Source organism: Herpailurus yagouaroundi, unplaced genomic scaffold (assembly GCF_014898765.1).
Source record: "Herpailurus yagouaroundi ecotype Mexico unplaced genomic scaffold, PumYag 183, whole genome shotgun sequence".
Lineage (NCBI taxonomy): Eukaryota > Metazoa > Chordata > Mammalia > Carnivora > Felidae > Herpailurus > Herpailurus yagouaroundi.
The window spans coordinates 2020653-2040180 of NW_024412414.1; the positions used below are offsets into that span (position 1 = coordinate 2020653).

At 38.5% G+C, this 19528-nt stretch overlaps 1 protein-coding gene across 5 annotated transcripts in view; it reads left to right on the forward strand.

Moving 5' to 3' along the window:
* Positions 1–19528, forward strand: part of TMCC1 (transmembrane and coiled-coil domain family 1) — a 249274-nt gene that overhangs the window by 206524 nt on the left and 23222 nt on the right. For 4 of the 5 annotated variants that reach the window (XM_040491903.1, XM_040491904.1, XM_040491901.1 and 1 more), the window contains one exon: positions 16842–17776. In XM_040491903.1, the coding sequence (XP_040347837.1) occupies positions 16842–17776 (935 nt within the window). Of the gene's footprint in view, positions 1–2464; positions 2852–16841; positions 17777–19528 lie in introns of those variants that run through there. The other variant, XM_040491905.1, reaches the window with a different exon arrangement.

A 19528-nucleotide genomic window follows, 5' to 3' on the forward strand; every position in this document is an offset into this window, starting at 1 on the left:
TTTAAGCTAACACATCATTGTCATTGATATAAAAAGTTTGTTAACATTATTATTCAATTTAGATGAATACAGATTTTCAATTTTTTAAATATCAAATATATAGGAAGAGTAATACTAGCTTATTTGATCAGTAAGTCTGTTATAGGAAATTCAGATTACCTTCTATCTGAGAAAACAAACCCAAGTAAATTAAGATGTATGCAGTGTTACACTTAACTGACAAAACTCATCTTGATTTGTACAATAGTTATCTTAATTATATGAAATTGGACTCCTAAAATGTTTCTGAACTAGTAGTTTCTGTAGATAGGATTTCTTTTTCTTTGTCTAACATATTTGGAGTATTATAGGTTCACTTTATTTTCTTGGAAATTCTAAAAATTTGATAAATAAGTGCTTATTGAGCTCTACAAAACCAATGAGAACAGAACTTCTTAATTTAAGAGATATTATAATCAAATTAATCAATATTCTCTAAAAATTGGAAAACATTTCATACTTAAGAGATCAAGTTCTTTCTGAATTACATACAGAGCTGTGGCTTCAGTTTTACAGCTTTAGCCATGGGTCAAAAGTAAACATAAAACCTCATCAGTTCACATCTCTAAGAGCTATTCTCCTTTAATATTATGTGCAACATTCTTAATTGAGCTCAAAATAGACAAGTGGACAAAAAGAAAAGTCTAACAAACTGAATTCTCTTTTGGTTTTTCACTCAACAGAAAATAGATCTCTGTCATTCTACTACATAGACCACCAAATGGTGGGACCATAAAAATCCAATTCTCAGTAGGTATATCCATCAATGAGGAATAACTTATCAACTGTGCATTAGCCAGAAACAAAAACAAAATCAGGAAGAGGGAAAAAAATTTTGAGAAAACCAGAAAGTCAGCAAAATTGAAGTTCTGTTGCCCCTTGGGATTTACTTTGAGAGCCAAGAAGAGATGTACCCAGGCTAACATAGCCAATGAGGTATACTTCTCTGGCAACTCTGGTGAATCTATTGGCGTCTTCATGGGTCCTCAAAAACTATTTAGGGATTTTTTTTGGGGGGGGGGGTGGTAAAATCATGACTCCTACAAATATACAACGGGCAACTTCAGGGCTTCCATGCGGTGGCTCATCCAACAAGACAGCTTTCATCTTATAGCACTTTGTTTTCAACATATGTTTCAAAAATCTCAGTGTTAGGGAAAGAGACTAGAAGGGCCTTACGTCAGTGTTTGGTTTGGATTTTCTCTGAGTGGTGAGATTACAGATAATTTTTGCTTTCTTTAATGCCCACTTGTGTTTTCAAAGTTTTCTATAATGAACCTGATTGTCTCAAAAGAAGATATATTAAGAATGGTAATAAACAGAATTAAGCAGACATTAGCTAGTGTTGATGCTAGCTGTGCAGGATTGTTTTTTCTTTTGTTTTTGTAGAAACAAAAATTTACTCTGTTGAAACCTTACAACCTAATTTTTAAGCAAAGACAAAACTTGTATTAAGCCATTAAATTCTTTATTACTTTGTTCTGGAGAGTCAGGGTCAGAGTTCTGTGTCTCTAGAGATAGAAGATGAATTTCTGGAGCCATGGTGTCAACACAGAATTATCTTTAAATTCATTTACAGTGCTTTGGATTTCATTCAGAGGGCTTCATATGATTTAAATGAAAAAATGTTACATGAAGCTGGTGAATGCTGATGGAAAGCCCTTCTTTGACCTCTTAGTACTGTGCTGGCCTGAGCTTCCAGCCCCATACTTACATGCAAGTACAGAAATTATCACAGCTTTAGGCACCGAACTCTCAAATTGTCTTCTTATGATGCCTTTCTGTGTAGTAACCTCAGAGAAATGTTTCCACATATTATACATTGTACATGCTACACTGTACTTCATAATCATTAAAATTCTTCCTGTGCACGTTCCCCAGAACTGGTTTTACAAATGAAAAAATAAAAGCTCAGATCTAATGGTCTGTCTAACTCCCAAAGTGACTTATTCAGTGAAGGAACAATCTCTTTCAGTTGTTCAGTTCTTTCATGCAGTATCATGGGTATCCAGTAAATGGTATGTGATGCAGGGTTTAAGATTGTGGTGTTTTAATCTGTTGCATAGACTTCAGACAACTCCAGCGCTTTTCATTCAGAAGCGTTTTTTTCCTTTCCTCCATAGTGAATAATTGGTCAATTTTCATTTTAATTATTTTGTGAACCTAAAATGAAAAATAAGAGAAGAAACTTCAGGAAAGCATAGAAATTGTTTTGGCAATCTTCTAGTCCTTTATCTAAACATGGGTAGATTTGTTTTGATGATGATGATGATGATGATGATGATGATTATGATTATTGAACCAGGCTCCCTAAACATTTATTTAGAATGTTTTTAACCTTCTTTAAGCTATTTTCTAAACCTTAATCTGGTTTTAAACTAGAAGACAAATGTGAATGGTGAATTACTGCTCTGTAGCTTTAAATTCAACCAGTTTGATGCTTTTGTTTTTTTATAAAAGATGCTCACAGCTCCAGAAAAGAGGCAGATACTGTGTGATCTCCATTCTCAGAGTAAAACTATTCATTTGCATTAGCAGCTCTAGCAAAGCGCACGCGCGCGCGCGCACACACACACACACACACACACACACACACACACGATGCTTGTTTGGCAGAAGCTTTCTGTTTATTCAGCACAGAGCCCTCCCAGGCTCCCAGATGTAGAAAGCTCTAAGAGTTGATGTACAAGACAGAACCAGAACTGTACATAGGCTGAGGTGGGCACTGCGGAGGATTGGCTATGCAAGGATGTTGATGTGGTGCGGCTCTACCTGCCTGTTCTGTGAAAGGCACTTCTCTGAGGCTGTGAAGGTGAGAAGCCCAGGGATGCACTAGAAGCTTCATTTCGGCTGGCTCTTTGGTGGGGGAATGCATTCCCAGTGGTAGCTGTCCTCATTTACAGCGTTATTCTCGGAAACGAAGTATGTGCAGCCGTGACAGACTATGCCACAGCTCCTCTGCAGTTTGGAAGCTGGGACACATGGAAAGAGCACATAGTCAAGAGAGGTTGTGATTTGTTTTCACTATCCAAGCTTGCTCTCGCAGTACCCAAATGAAGGATGAGCTTTGTGGCAAGCAAAATCAGCAGACTGCCTGACGGGGGGTTTTGGTAAGATAAATGTATTGCTTGTGTTTTGGGGGGGGAGGGTTTCTTGGGTTTTTTTAATTATTATTTTTATTTTTCTAAATCAACTACATAGAATTGCCTCTTAGCAATAACTAACACATTTTGCAGAATCATATGTGATGGAAAGGGGTGATCCAAGAAGCCAGAAGGGAAAATATTATTTTTGATCATTCATTTGTGACCTTCAGAGGTAATCATCAAGTTTTCTCAGATATCTATGAACAGGCAGAAGCCAGGAACTTCCAGAGCAAAGAATGCTGACTAACAGATATCGTTTCTTTTCTTTGAACAGTTATAATTAACCCCCCCCCTTTGTTTCCCCCCGCTTTCCCTATGGCCTAAAGTAGAAAAGAAAAAATAAAAGCTCCCTGGTCTTACCGAGTTGTTGCCTCTGGAACAGTAAGAGCCTGAGAACATAAGTATGGAGGTGGAGGAAGGCAGGATGAGGAGTCTGCTATTTTCATAGCAGTGCGTTGGTGGGTGTTTGTCTTGGTTCATTATCGTTGCTGTTCAACATCAAGTGGTGGTTAGTGCTGTATCTCGTCTGTACTATAATTTAATCCCTTTATGGTCTATTTATGTTTTTCTCTTTATGTTTTTCTTTGCCAGACTCAATTCTGTCATTATGAAAACTTTTTCTGTTATCATTCATACATATTAGCCTTTGTTAGAGAAAAGATAGTTGTAGAAAGTAACTCTTAAATATTTATGGACCCCAAGAATGATAAAGACATTTGCTTTTTAAAATCGAGGTTTTTTTTTTAAAAACAGATTTGGGGGTCTTGATTTTGGAATCTTTAACAAACATTTCATGATAAGTTAAAGAAATGAGTTGCATTAGATCTATGAAATCCTACCAGAATCACTTTGCTCTAATCTACTTTAAGTTGGATCCTATGTCTTAGGTTTTTCTAAGTCTGAAGGTTTACTTTTCCTCATCCTAACTTAGGTAAGTATTGCTGGAAGATATGTTGATTGTTTTATTAGCCTAACCTGAGATCTTGGGCTCCTCTTCTTTCCAGCAGAGAGAGCCAAGTTTCCTAGCTGCTTAGAGTGGGCACAGAAGAGATCCATTGACATCTGACTTTTTGCTGACTCATTGGTTATATAAGCCTTGTAAATACAATTATCCATATACTTCATTAGGTTACTGGGCAGGTGGCCCCCTTCCTGTTTACTGATCTTTTCTTCCTTCAGCATCCTCTTCTTCCTTAAGACTTTTTGGTAACATAGTCTCAACTATTAACCAAGTGAATTCTAAGAAGTGAAGGACAAATCCTTTTTCTCTCTCTCTCTCTCTTTTGGAATTGCTTTCTTAACTGTTTCTTTACCTTGATTATGATAAAATTCCAAATTCTGTATTCTCTTGGCACATGAAACGGTAATAATACCTTTCCTCATTTATGACCTGGTTAAAGTAATAACTTCCTTTTCTGTCTTTGAGACCTCAGATCAAATGCCCTTGTTCAAAGAGTTTTTCTATAACTTCCCAATCTAAAGTAGTTTTCCCTCCCTTACATTATTCCTTTTTTCATAGCACCCTTTTTTTTCTTCTTTATAGTACTTCTCAATAATTTATATTATTTGATTACTGGTTATTTCATCTCTACCATTCTTATCCACTCAGACGTTAAGCCTCATAGAAAACAGAGATGCTTTGTTTTGTTCATTAGTACATACCCAAACATCTAGCAAACTTTCTGGCTGAGAGTTGAAGAAAGGACAAGTAAGCAGTATTCTATGTGTAAAGGCCCTGTGGTGAGAAGAAGGGATGAGTTGCAGGGGTTGAAAAAGACCAGTTTGACTAGAGTGGGGGAAGCATGCTGTAAGATGAAGCTAGAGAAATAGATCCAGGGCTTAAATCATGTAGGACTGACTTGATAGACCACATTCAGATACTTGTTCTTTTAAGAGTTGGCAGCTGCAGGTAGGGGTTGCCTGGATGGCTCAGTCAGTTAAGCATTTGAATCTTGGTTTCAGCTCAGGTCATGATCTTCTGGTTCATGAGGTCATGATCTCCTGGTTCAAGAGATCAAGCCAGCGTCAAGCCCCACTATCTGCTAATAGTGCAGAGCCTGCTTAGGATTCTCTCTCTCCCTCTCTTTCTGCCCCTCCCCCCAAAAAAGTCGTGGTAAGCTACGTAAAAGAATTTAAGCATTTGGTGATTTAGAACTTATTTTAAAAAAAAAATCTGTGTCATGTGGTGCTCAAACTCACTTCCCCGAGATTAAGAGTCACATGTTCTACAGACTAAATCAGCCAGGCGCCTCAGCACTTAAAAAAAAAAAAAAAAAAAAAATTCTCCAGCTTAACTGAAAGCCTGATTGAATTCAGGTAGATTAGTCAGTGATCCAGGAAAGAGATAACAAGAGTTTGTCCTAAGGTGGTGGTGGTAGAGATAGATGGGAGAGTATTATAATTTGATGGAAATTTGGAAAGTAAAATAGATAGGACTTGGTGTTGAATTGGATATAGGTAGAAGGCAGAAGATGTCAGGAATGGTTCCTGGACTTTGGTTTGGTTTAGTTTGGCCTTGGCTTGGCCTTGTTTTATAATCAGGTGAGAGATAGAGATGGAGAACACTATAAGAAAACCAGGTTTGTAGGAGGAATTGTGGTGTTTGGTTTTGGACATGCATATTTTAACATAGTCAAGTAGGTTTTTGGATCTATAAGTCTAGATTCCAAAGGAGATTTTGCTACTATTAGCATTGAGAAGCCTTTGGAAGTACCTTTGGAATAAAGTGCAAAACAGTGATTTAGACCTACCTTGGGATCTCATCTCCTGCCAGAGCCCTATTTATATAACCTCACAAACTACTCAATTATCTTAAAGAAGCTACTATATTTCCTTCTTTTTTTTTTTTTAATTTTTTTTTCAACATTTATTTATTTTTGGGACAGAGAGAGACAGAGCATGAACGGGGGAGGGGCAGAGAGAGAGGGAGACACAGAATCCGAAACAGGCTCCAGGCTCTGAGCTGTCAGCCCAGAGCCCGACGCGGGGCTTGAACTCCCGGACCGTGAGATCGTGACCTGGCTGAAGCCGGACGCTTAACCGACTGCGCCACCCAGGCGCCCCCTACTATATTTCCTTCTTCTGGGCCTTTGTTCATACTGCGTTGTCATCTTGAAATGCCTTTCTTTATCACTTCTCTTTATATCAAAAAGTTCTAACTTCTTCCTTCAAGGCTCATTTTTTTTTTTTTTTTTTTTTTACCTCCTCCAAGAATCCTCCTCTGTTCCCTTTTCCTTCTGAATACGTGACTCCTTTCTATGCTCAAGAAGTACTTTGCCTTCATATCTGCTACATCATTTACTTAATTGGACCTGTATTTTAGTTGATCATTTTCATGTCTCACTGACTAGATTATATGTTTCTTGAGAGCAGGGATTCACCTTTATTCAGTGCTTTACATAAGGAAAACAAAGAATAGTTGCAAAATTAATTAAATGGTAGGAAACCTCAATCTTTTGTATAATCTGCTTCCTTAATATCATAGCACCATGATATCCTTTCTCCATCTATGTACTCCTGATTTTCTCTAGGCTGTCCCTACATTTTACCCTACAGATACTTAGATACATCGGAGAACTAGTCTTCCATTCATATGCAAAGTCCCTGAACTAGTCATTTTCATTATGTAATTTTACTTTATTTGTACTTTATCAGAAAAACTGAAATCTTGCTATTGCTTATCACCTGTGAAAAAATTGGCCAAGATAGGAAGGACCAGCATCCATACAGGATGTCAGAGACACCTAAGGGATGCTACTAAGGTGACAGTGGAGGAAAGACTTAAAGGAGATGATGGAATAAGCTGTGCAGGTTTGTGGGGAAAAGTATTACAGGCAGGAGGAACACTAAATGGAAAAGCCTTGAAATAGGTACATGCCTGATACATTCCAGAAACAGCAAGGAGGCCATTGTAGCTGGTGGCAGTGGAGTAAGGGATGAATAGTAGGAGATACAGATAGGGAGGTAATGGATGTGCTGCAGGTGCCGGGTCATGGTTGTTCAGGCCATTGTAAGGACTTTGGCCTTAACTCTGACTCACATAGGGAACACTGGAAAGTTTTAGGTATAAAAGACTGTTGTGACCTCATATTTTTTTATGTGTGGTTTTTTTGTTTGTTTGTTTTAGAGAGAGAATGTGTGCATGCGTGTAAGCGGAGGAGGGGCAGACAGAGAGAGAGGGAGAAAATCCCAAGCAAGCTCCATACTGTGTTTCAGTGCAGAGCCTGATGCGGGGCTCAATTCCATGAACCATGAGATCATGACCTGAGCTGAAATCAAGAGTCAGACATGTACCCAACTGAACCACCCAGGTGTCCCATGACCTGATATGTTTTTAAAGGATCACTCTAGTTGCTGTACAGATTATTGATTATAAAAATATTAATCTAGTGATAGTTAAGAGACTTACTGCAATAGTCCAGGTGAGAGTTAATTGTGGCTTATACCAGAGTGGTGGCAGTGGAGATTCAGTGAGATGTGGTGAGATTTTATGTCTCTTTAGCAAGTAGAGCCCAAAACATTTGCTGGAGAAATGTAATATACATAGGGGGTAACAACTTAGACTCTGGAACCAGACTGTCTGGGTTTAAACATTTGGCTTTTCCCCTTCTTTACTTTGTGATCTGAACAACTTAAATTATTTATGCTTTATGCTTTAGTTTTCTTAGCTTTAAACTATAGTGGTGTCATTGTAAGAACTATACAATTTACTGAACATACAAAAGATTTAGAACCTTGCCTGGCATATAGTAAATACTTTATGTATTAGCAACTATGATTATTAATGTTGCTGTTAACTGGATAGAGTATGTGAGAGAAAGAGGACTTAAAGTTGACTCCAAGGCTTTGGATCTGAGCATATGGATCAATGAAGTAGCCATTGGCTGAGATGGGAAAGACTGCAGGAAGAGCAGGTTTTGGGGATATCAGGAATTTAGTTTTGTACATAGTAAATTTGAAATGACCATTAGACATCCAAGAAGAGATATTAAGTAGGTAGTTGGATCTAGAGTTAAGTACAGTATGGGCTGAAGGCATACATTTGGAACTCGTCAACAAATAAATGGTATTTAAGACCATTTTAAGAGAAAGAAGAGTATTTAAGCCCTGAAATGGGATTGGGGATGTGTGGTTTGGACATCCCCTCCTTAGAGCCTCCATTCTTTAAGCTACCGAACAAGCCTGAAAAGTTCAGTGATAGCCCAGTTATCACACACCCTATGGGGTTTTCCACATTCTTCCATTGCTTTAGCATTTTATCAAAATTGAGTGAAATAAATAGGATTAAGCTGAGACTTAGAAATCTTTTGTTTTAAGGAAACTTGTGTTATAAAAGTATTTGTAGGGAATTACCTTGTAATGGGGAACTCATTGGTGGCAAGTTTTACAAATTGGCTAATCCACACATGGATTTTATATGTATTTTTAAATCCTCAGCAGTGAAAACATTTCTGTGTCACCTTCTTCTTTTGCTGGCTAGTGAATGCTCAGAAAATAGAAACTAATTTTAGCCTTAGCCGAGTTGTGTGCTTCAGACTAATCATTCTGAAGTCTTGTGAGAATAGTTTTTGAATAATCCATAGCCCAAGTCACTATTTCTTTTTAATAAATCATAATCTCAGAAGGAAACTTGGATCATCTATAGCAAATGTCAATCAGTATATCCTCATGTGACATTTTTAACATTCAGGCATGAAGTCTCTGTTTGGGTACTTCCAGTGGCATACATGAACTGAAACTTGAAACCCCCTGGTTAAGTTGAACCTCTCACTTTCAGTATATGTTATTTTTTCTTTTAGTTATCGGGGAGAGAGGTTTCTCTCACAATCTGTTACTCACCTGTAAAATAAATTTTCTTAACTGGTTGACCTCTCAGGTTCCTTCCGAGCTCAAAGCACCTGTACTTACAAAAATAACATTTAACCATCACAAAGGAGCATACTATTGACTACTAGGATTGCAGGCTCCTTAAGTGTGTTTTCTTTGTTTTTTTGGTACTTCCACTGCCTAACATAGGCCCTGTGCATAGGAAACATTCTGCAAAGCTTTGTTAAAATGACAGTAAATCATCTGACCAGGCTTATATGAATCTATTAAGTCCAAACATCAGGTCTGGCAGTGCTAATCCTCAATGATGCCTTTCATGTAAGCCAGGAAACCAGTGCTCCTGTGACATAGCAGTTCTGAGCAGCAATCCTAGATCCTGTAATGGATATTTTGCAGTTGGGTTAGAGCAGGGTAGACCAGATAGGATGTTAATAATCTAAATTGATATTCAACACAGTTGATTTTTCCTCAGCAGCCTTGGAGGGATGAGTATCATCTATTGGAAACTATTTTTCTTACAAAAATCCTGGCATTTGTTCCATTTGTAGTAACATAAGCTTAGTCACTGTATGACATATGAGAGATAGAAGCACGTTAAGGCAGTGCTGGTGAGCATTTATATTAAACATTTCCTAGATATTTTTGCACAAAAATTGGGTTAGCTTCTTGGGGTACAAAGATGAATATAACTTGTTTCCTGGCCTCAGGAACTTAGGTCAGTAGAAGCAAGCCACCCGATCATTTCAACATAATGTGATAAGGACATTGAGAGAAGTGTATGTATAGGTACATGGGAATATGAAGAAAGCCATTAATCCAGCTGGGAGAGGGAGTTTGTTGGGAAAGATGTCCTGGAAGAGGTTACATCTGAAGTGGTTCTTGAAGGATGAATAGAAGTTAGCCAGAAAAGGAAAGAACATGCCCTCGACTATATGGCCAGAAGCCCAGAGGTGTGAAACAGCATGCCATGTCAGAAGAACCAGATTATACAGGTGTGATCCTAAGCCTATGTGGATTTAAATTTAAGGTTTCCATTGTTTTCAAGTGATCCATGATACAGGTTTGGTTTTTTTTTGTCATTTGCTGAGGCACGTAATAGGATCCTTAGCCACAAAACTAGTGTGCAAACTCCACCAGAATTCACATTTCAGTGAGCATGTCCTCTACTCATTGTCACATACACGGTATTCCCCATGAAGTTACTTTAAAACTTCGTTATTTATAGAAAATGGATCTAAAAAGTGCTGGTTGTAAAAAAGCGCATAGGGCCTTAAGTGGTTCTTAATGCACAAAAAGGAAGTTTGGGACAAACTAAACTACAGTACCAACTTTAGAAGTGGCCAGGATTATTATCATGAGTATTAAGCAATAAAACATTATTTTATTTTTCTAAGCAAACTTTTCCCAGAATACCCATATAACATAGATGAAAGCAGTGGTAATCAGGGTTCCAGGAACCCTACTCACTTGCTTCCACTATTCCCCTCTGTGGTAGTCTAGACACATCTCTGTAGAACCTAGGACTATTCCATATAACCAAAGTTCTGTATAAAAATATGAAAAAGTGATCCCTAGAACTTACAGGAAAAACTCCATTGTGTACAAGGATTATTTATCAAGTGAGAAAAAAAACTTTGTGACAGGTAAAAAGGCCTGTTTTTAAGGCTGTAAGTTGAATCTTGATTTTAGCTCCAAGGTAAAAATGGAACGCTTAGAGAAAAAGCTTGCTGGCTATGGGTTTGGTGGAACTTCAGTTCATTTTTATTTTCTACTACTCCCACTTGAGATTTCCTCTTCATTGCACAGCAGACTAAATGTCAGTCAGAATTGCTCAACAGAGTTGTGCTTACTGTGAGAAGGGAAGGGCATGTCATTTCTACAGTGAGACGCTGGAGATAGGTGAAAAGTCTTCCCGTAATAAATATATACTTGCTGCACAAAGTGCTAATTGACTTGAGGTTTCTTTTCTTTTTGTTAAGGATAAGGTGTTGGGGGTGTTGGCAAAGGCAAGCCTCCAGGAGATAATGATACAGAATTCAATAGCTCCTAAGGCAGGACTCTTTCCTCTGTTGTACCTTCTCAACACAACCTGCCTGGCAGAAAAAGAAAAATTTATATGATGAACCAGAGTATCTTTGTGTTTATCATTGATTAGGAGATCGATTTCTGTCTGGTTCTTAAGACCAAGATTATGAATCTCTAGGGATTACAGTTTATATTGGATTTGGGGCGTGGGGTAGTCTCTCAACAATCCAATATTCTATCCTGTTGCCCCCACTAAATATAAGTGCACTTGAATTGAGCCACACACTCCAGTTTTGGGTCAGAGCCGTGGCCCCAATACCTGTGAGAAAAATTTTGGAAGAATAATGGAGCTGCATCTGCAGGTGCCTAAGTATTCAATTTGCAAAAGCTACACTGCACAACCCATTCGATGAAATCGGCCTTGGAAAAGATCCACTTTCAGAAAAACCAAAATAGTCCAGATTCTATTTGTTTTCAGATTAATTACAAAGACTTCTCCACTTCCCACCCTTCTTCTTTTACTCTAAAATGCCTGCTTAATTTTCTCAGAAATGATGTCGATTATGTAGTGTGCAGAAATTTCCTGAGAGCCAGTATTCTATAAAGCACAGATATAAAGTCTATGAAGTCTATAAAGACTTCATTCCGCTAAGTAGACAGGATGGGGCTGTTGGCTTTTATTGAAGGCAGTGATGTCAAGTCAGGGATTTCTGAATCTTTTCTAGTTACAAATATGTACCTTTGAGTAATAAACCAGGTAAGGAATAGAAAAAGGTAACTTTTTGAATGCTCACAATGTTTGGCAGGCATAATCTGATTTCACATATATTTAACATTTTTTCAGATAATCTCACAAGAGAATGATAACCCCATTGAATAGATAAGAAAACTTAGACTCAAAGAAAACAAGTAGGTAGCCCAAAGACACCTAGCTAGTAAGGTGGCAAAGCCAGGTGTGAACCTAGGTCTTTCTACTCCTTGCTCTTTCCACCATGTTCCTTCATACATGATTGTTCTCAAAGCTGGGTGCTCCCATATTCTGACACTTCCATATACTCAGAGAAAGTAGATAGATCTGTAATGTATTTGCAAATGAATATTGCAAGCCATTATAAAACTTTTATCAAATATTCTCCCCAAGATAGCTCTACTCTGCCCCTGACTAATTGGTCTTTTGAGGCATCACCGTTTAAATTTTCTCTTGAACTGTTTTCGGATCAATTAACTAAAATCTGTTAAAAGATCATTTAAGTGTGGCAAATTAATTTTTTTAAGATTTTATTTTTAAGTAATCTCTACACGCAGCATGGGCTCACACCCACAGCCCTGGGATCAAGAGTCACATGGCTTACTGACTGGGCCAGCCAGGCACCCCCTAGCAAATGAATTCTTTTTTTTTTTTTTTTTTTTTTTTAATGTTTATTTTTAAGAGAGAGACAGCATGAGCAGGGCAGGGGCAGAGAGAGAGAGGGAAAGAGAGAATTTCAAGCAGGCTCCATACTGTCAGCACAGATCCCAATGCAGGGCTCAATCCCACGAATTGCTAGATCGTGACCTAAGCTAAAATCAAGTCCGACGCTTAACCATCCCAAGCGCCCTGGCAAATGCATTAATAGTAAGAAACAAAGTGCAAACAAAGCAGAATATCTATTTGTTATAGCAACAGTAAGATCATGAATTGTAGCCTTTGACCATACCTCTAGCTGTGTAGCACTTTGCCCAGCTTCCAATAAGTAGTCAAAATACATTTAACAGACTGGTTTTTGCTCCTAGATTTTCTCTGTACAAATTAATACTGTCCCCAGCCATAAGTGTCCAGGACTTGCTACACTGGTAGGTATGATCACTCATGAAAGCCCTTCAGCCTATGGTCACATGAAGCCCTATTGAATAAATAATCTTGCCACTTGATAAGGTAATAAGAAGTACCTCACAGTCACTTCATTTGTAAATTAGTAATAACGTTGTCTACTTTATAGGCCTGTTGTGAGCTTTGCAAGATTAGGTAGCCAGCTGCCTAGCCACAAGACCAACAGTCAAGAAAGATGACTATTACTTGTACTGTAGTACCTTGAATTACATTATTCCTTTGGTTCAGACTCTGTATATTCCATGATCATGCCTGAAATGTGAAAGATCTTAAAAGGAAGTATATTCTAGAATCTTTTAATACTTGAATTTTTTAAAAGAACTACTTAGAATGATAGAAAAAATAATAGCCAGTAGTAACTGTTTACTCTGTGTCCAGGACTGTTTTTGAGCGCTTTTATGTTTATTTACCCATTTCATTCTCAAAACAGTCTTCTGAAGTGGGCCTTAGTATTATTCCCATTTTACAGTTGATGAAATGGATGCAGAGTTTAAGCAACTTGCCCCAGGTCACATGAGTAGTAAGTAGCAAAGCTGGATTTGAACCCAAGCAGTTTTATGCCAGAAACCATGCTTCACTACTATACTAAACGTAGCCAAATTAAATAACTTTGTTTTTCTGATTTGTGCCTTTTCATGTATGTTTAAGAAAGTCCTTCCCTATTTTCCAATTCCGCCTTCTCAAAGGTTTAAAATTTGCTTTTAGAGACACCTGGGTGGCTCAGTTGGTTAAGCATCTGACTCTTGATTTCAGCTCAGGTCATTATCTCAGAGTTTGTGAGATCGAGCCCATGTTGGGCTCTGTGCTGACAGCGCGGAGCCTGCTTGGGATTTTCTTTCTCTCCCTCTCTCTCTGCCCCTCCCCCACTCATGCTCCCACATGCACTCTCTCTCAAAATAAATAAACATTAAAAAAATAAAAATTAAAAAATAGAATTTGCTTTTCACATTTGCATTTTAATTGTCTGTCTGGAATGAGGTGGAATCTAATTTTATGTTGTTATATATGGATACCTGATATGCCAGCAAAGGCTTTTGAAAAAGAGAACCACTTTTTCAGTTGGTACCTTTGTGACTCCCAGCTAAGTACTCTTACCTCTGAGGGCTTTTGTTCATAGCTCAAAAGATACTAAGAGAGTACTCACACCCCCTGTCCTGTAAATCTATAGTTCAGTTTATCTTTTTCTTTCCTTCTCCATTCCTCTTCTCTTCTCCCCTCTTTTTTCCCCTCTCCACCTGTCACAATTTCTCCCTCTTCTCTCTCCTTCCTTTTTAAGGATAGTTAGTGCCTGCCAATATTGGGAAGAGTTACTGAGTAATTGAGTGATTCATACTTTCAACTGTTATGCTTCCCTCCTGCAGAAGCTGTGGGGTTAGTTTTCTTTGAAGGCTGAGGACAGTAGGTTCTGTCAGATACACTCTTACAGGCATATTGATGATTCTGAGTGGGAGTCATATACTGGAAAGATACAGTGTGGCCCCAGACAGCTCAGGACAGAAGTCAGATTAAAGAGTCTGGTCTACCTCTTTAGTTATTGTGTAGGGAAATAAAATCACAACCAAACTGTGATCTATTTTATAAATAATTATATTGAAATGTTACTGTGGTTTTTTTTTCAAGTTTAGAGATATAATAAAACCTTGATTTTATTCCCAAAGCCATATTTTCACCAGTATGATCAATATTTATCCTCCCTGAGTAATAGTTAAACTTGTTTTCTGTACCTGCACTTCTTTACACAAGAGACTACATGTGAGGTGATATTCAGATAACAAAGAACCTAAGAAAACTAGACAATGCATAAGCTTGTAGTCTTGGGTCAGTGGTATTTCATATTTGCTTTCCTTTTCCTGTGGTAGATTTAAGCTATTAAACATAAGTACACAATCAGAGTCTATTACGTACTATAGTTATGGGATCTGAAATCCCATTCAGAAAGAAAATCATGCATTGGAAACCCTGTGCAACTGAAGAGAGAGTTTCTAAGCTCCATTTTCAACTTTTTTCTTTTTTAAAAAATTTTTTTTTTCAACATTTATTTATTTTTTGGGACAGAGAGAGACAGAGCATGAACAGGGGAGGGGCAGAGAGAGAGGGAGACACAGAATCAGAAACAGGCTCCAGGCTCTGAGCCATCAGCCCAGAGCCCGACGCGGGGCTTGAACTCACGGACCGCGAGATCGTGACCTGGCTGAAGTCGGACACTTAACTGACTGCGCCACCCAGGCGCCCCCATTTTCAACTTTTTTCAACGTGGTTATCTGGGACTCTGGCTCATTCTCCTTTCTGCTGCTTCCCTCTGGCCCTTTCACTGCTCGTTAGCTTGCACCTAAAAATGAATGGGGCCGATGGAGGAAGTTACACAAAATAATTATTTGCTAGTCCCTAACTATTCTGGACATTTTTGTTATTAGGGGAACATAATGTCATTTTGCTATTCATTTCAGTTTTAAATTATCTTTTGATTTTATTTAAATGCACATTATTTCTCATTTGTTCATCTAAAAAAGGAAATAGTTTTTATTCATATCAGGAGTAAAAATTAATTCCAGTAATGAACTAATATTTTTAGAGTTCTAGAGCACCATAATTCCTGCTCAGATGGCAAACTGAGGAGATATAACCAAGATAAAACAAAGACTGACAAGCTAATTATCAGCATTTCACGAATATTTAACATTTGGTATAAGAGGGTAGCCTACAGTTCTTTCTATCAAATTGTTGGCTGGTTACAGATTAGGGCTGGGGACCAAGTAAAGGGTTATGATGTTAACCTCCAAGATGGTAATTTGTAATTTGACACTCATACTGGGAATTTTATTACCCTGAAATGGTTCTTTTATTATTTATTTCTGTTCCTGCTCAGTAGAGAGCAATTTCTAAGGACTTTTTGCATGAGCCCTACTTTAATGTACCACAGGCCACACCCAAGGTTTTTTGTTTTGTTTTGTTTTTGTTTTTATATCCTGAGTTAGGGAAACCTGACCTCTCCCAGCTTTGGCTAACAGCTTTGAAATTGGATAGTTTCAGTTTTCAAATCTGAGCAGCTTGCCTTCTTCTTTATCTCCTTTGAGTGGTTGCTCACCCATATGAAGGATAGTTTTTGTGTGTGTTTTGGAATCCCTTGTCTAATAAAAAACCTTTTACTGGATAGAATTCACAAAGTTTGAACTCCAGAAGACCTGAACTTAGTTGTTGACTTGATTAATTTCTTACCTCTCACTGTCCCTCTCCCTGAGTATTCACTTTCTCTTGCCCAAGTTTATCACAGTTACTTGTGATCTGGGATATTAACTCTAACAGGATACCACATTTATCCTTGGCACTTTCGGTAGTAACTTCTCTTTCTTACCACCACCTGTTTCCAGCTACCAATTGAGGGTCCCTATCAGAATAGAGAGAATAATTCCATCACCTTGACATACTTTGGATAAAAAGACACTGTGATAAATAGGACTTTTATATCTAGCCAGTAAAATACCTGTTGTCACCAGCATTTTGGATGACCATAATCTGAGAGCGTGGATTGGAATTAGTGATGTCTGAATACTAAAATGCTTTTCATATAATTAAATTGAAATGCAGATGTACCTTGTTTCACAAAAGTATGTGTGAAGAATGTAAATTAAATCATGCTTTAAATCCACTAGGGGAGCTTTGAATATTGTGATAAATTCTCTAACAAAGGAAGACACCCCCAGTTTACATCTTGTGCATATCTTTTTTCATATGTCTGTTTTGTGTAAAGCAAAGTATACTTGTATAAGGACAGTACCCAAGAGGGAGATGGGGCTTGTATAGGACAGGAGGACTTTGGTCAACTATCTGTGCTGAGATCTGGGAGTATGTAAATTTTCAATACATTTGGCCCATTGATTCCGGAGAGGTAGTCCTCTTGGGCTCCTTCTAACATCCACTTCTTATTTTTACACTAGATTGAGCGTTTGGAAGTAAGCAGCCTCGCCCAGACTTCCAGTGCAGTGGCCTCCAGCACTGATGGCAGTATCCACACAGACTCTGTGGATGGAACACCGGACCCTCAGCGCACAAAGGCTGCTATTGCTCATCTGCAGCAGAAGATCCTGAAGCTCACAGAACAGATCAAGATTGCACAAACAGCCCGGGATGACAACGTTGCTGAGTACTTGAAGCTTGCCAACAGTGCAGACAAGCAGCAGGCTGCCCGCATCAAGCAGGTCTTTGAGAAGAAGAACCAGAAATCTGCCCAAACCATCCTCCAGCTACAAAAGAAGCTTGAGCACTACCACAGGAAGCTCCGAGAGGTGGAGCAGAATGGGATTCCCCGGCAGCCGAAGGATGTCTTCAGGGACATGCACCAGGGTCTGAAGGATGTGGGAGCAAAGGTGACTGGCTTCAGTGAAGGTGTGGTGGACAGTGTCAAAGGTGGACTTTCTAGCTTCTCCCAGGCAACCCATTCAGCAGCAGGGGCCGTAGTCTCAAAACCCAGAGAGATTGCTTCACTAATCCGGAATAAATTTGGCAGTGCAGACAACATCCCTAACCTGAAGGACTCTTTAGAGGAAGGGCAAGTGGATGATGGGGGGAAGGCTTTGGGGGTGATTTCAAACTTTCAATCAAGCCCAAAATATGGTAGTGAGGAAGATTGTTCTAGTGCCACTTCAGGCTCAGTGGGAGCCAATAGCACCACTGGAGGCATTGCTGTAGGAGCATCCAGCTCCAAAACAAACACTCTGGACATGCAGAGCTCAGGATTTGATGCACTACTACATGAGATCCAGGAGATCCGGGAAACCCAGGCCAGACTGGAGGAATCCTTTGAGACCCTCAAGGAACATTATCAGAGAGACTATTCATTAATAATGCAGGCCTTACAGGAGGAGCGATATAGGTGAGTTATATGGCATTAAAATCCCAAATTATTTCTGTTTGCAGTTCCCCTCCCTTTGGATATGGGGAAGTGGCTTTAAAAGGTCTGAGAAGGGTGTCCTTTTTTTTTTTTTTTGTAGTGTCCAGAGCACTTTAGATATGTCCTATGGCATCCACATAGTTCCTATGAGAGCAAAATAGAGACACAGCAAAGTTAAATGACTCCTAAGATCATACACCAATGAAGCATTTTGGCTAGAGCATGACAATTACTGTAGCTCTCTAGTATTCTGTTCCAGTTTAGGACTTTCACATGAAGCCTGCACTTTCTAAGACATTTCACCTATTTATAATCACAGAACCACAAATCATTGCAACCTACAATTGTACTACATTGAATTCAAAAGATCTACAACCCTCTGAACTCTAAGAAATCTAAGAAAAATCTAAGATATAGCCTGCCTAAAATGTAATGAACACTGTAGATATTTGGCCTTAAATGCACTTATGTAAGCATTTGGTGTGGAGAGAGTAGACTGAAAATATATCCAGATAAACAACGTCCATTACCTTTGTTATGAATTGGCAAGTGTTTGAATGGGTGTGGACTTAAACATGAAACGGTTCTACAGTAGTTAGCGAATTCTCAAAGGGCTAACTGCTTCGAGTCATAATCTGTGCTAAAGGTAAAAGCTGGTCTTCTGTTCCATATTACAATCCATATTCATATTAGACCACTCTCAGTTCTCTAAATACGTGTTTTTCCCCCTTGTTTCCATCACATGCAAAGAGAAATATCCCCCATGGAGTACTCATTCAGATCCAAAGTCTGTCAGGCAGAGACAGGCCACCTCATTGATACAGATTAAGGGCCAGTCTTACAGAAGCCACAGGTCAGGGGAGGTCTTGAAAGACCTGAGTTTTGGTTCTATCCCACATACTAACTCAAGAGAATCCTCATTTCTTCCACTCTAATATCAAGGGTTGAACAGACGATCTCTTAAGGTCCATTTCACCTCTTAAAAAAAAAAAAAAAAAAGTTTGTGGTTTGTTTTTTTTTGTTTTTTGTTTTTTGTTTTTTTTAAGTTTGCTTTTATGAGAAAATTTTAAGGCTTGTAATAAATTGTTCATGTGCATCACTTAGCTCTGAGAGGAGTTACAGCTGAGGGTGGTTTCAGGTGGTAAAAATACTATTCAGTAATTCAGTCCTGCCTCTTATCTTTGCTCTTCTGTCCTTGACTTCTAACTTGAGACTTTAAGGGAGAAGAAAGGTGAGTGTGGGAGAGAGAAATAAAGTTCTAAAAGCAAGTATATTACTATTATTTGTGTTTTATATATTCTTTCGTATACTTAAAAGACGATATCTAAAGTGAGCAGTCTAACAATCAAATATACTCTAAAAATAAAACACCTGATCTCTTATACAGTGTGAAACCTAACTTCCAAGTTCAAATTCTAGGTCTGCCACTTGCTAACCTTGAAAACTGGGCAAGTTTCTAAAGTTCTCAGTCTTGGTTTCCTCATCTGTAACATAGGAATAATAACAGCCTTTCATATGCTTATTGTGACATTTAAGTGGAAAAATTTATGTAAAGCACATAACTCAGTGCCTGGTCCCCTGAGTGCTTGATTGATGTTAGGTGGCAGTTGCTACTGCTGCTATTGAAATAGATCCCTCTGGGGCGCCTGGGTGGCTCCCCAAATCTAGGTTTCTGCTCAGGTCATGATCTCACAGTTTTGTGAGTCTGAGCCCCGAGTTGGACTCTGCTGTGAC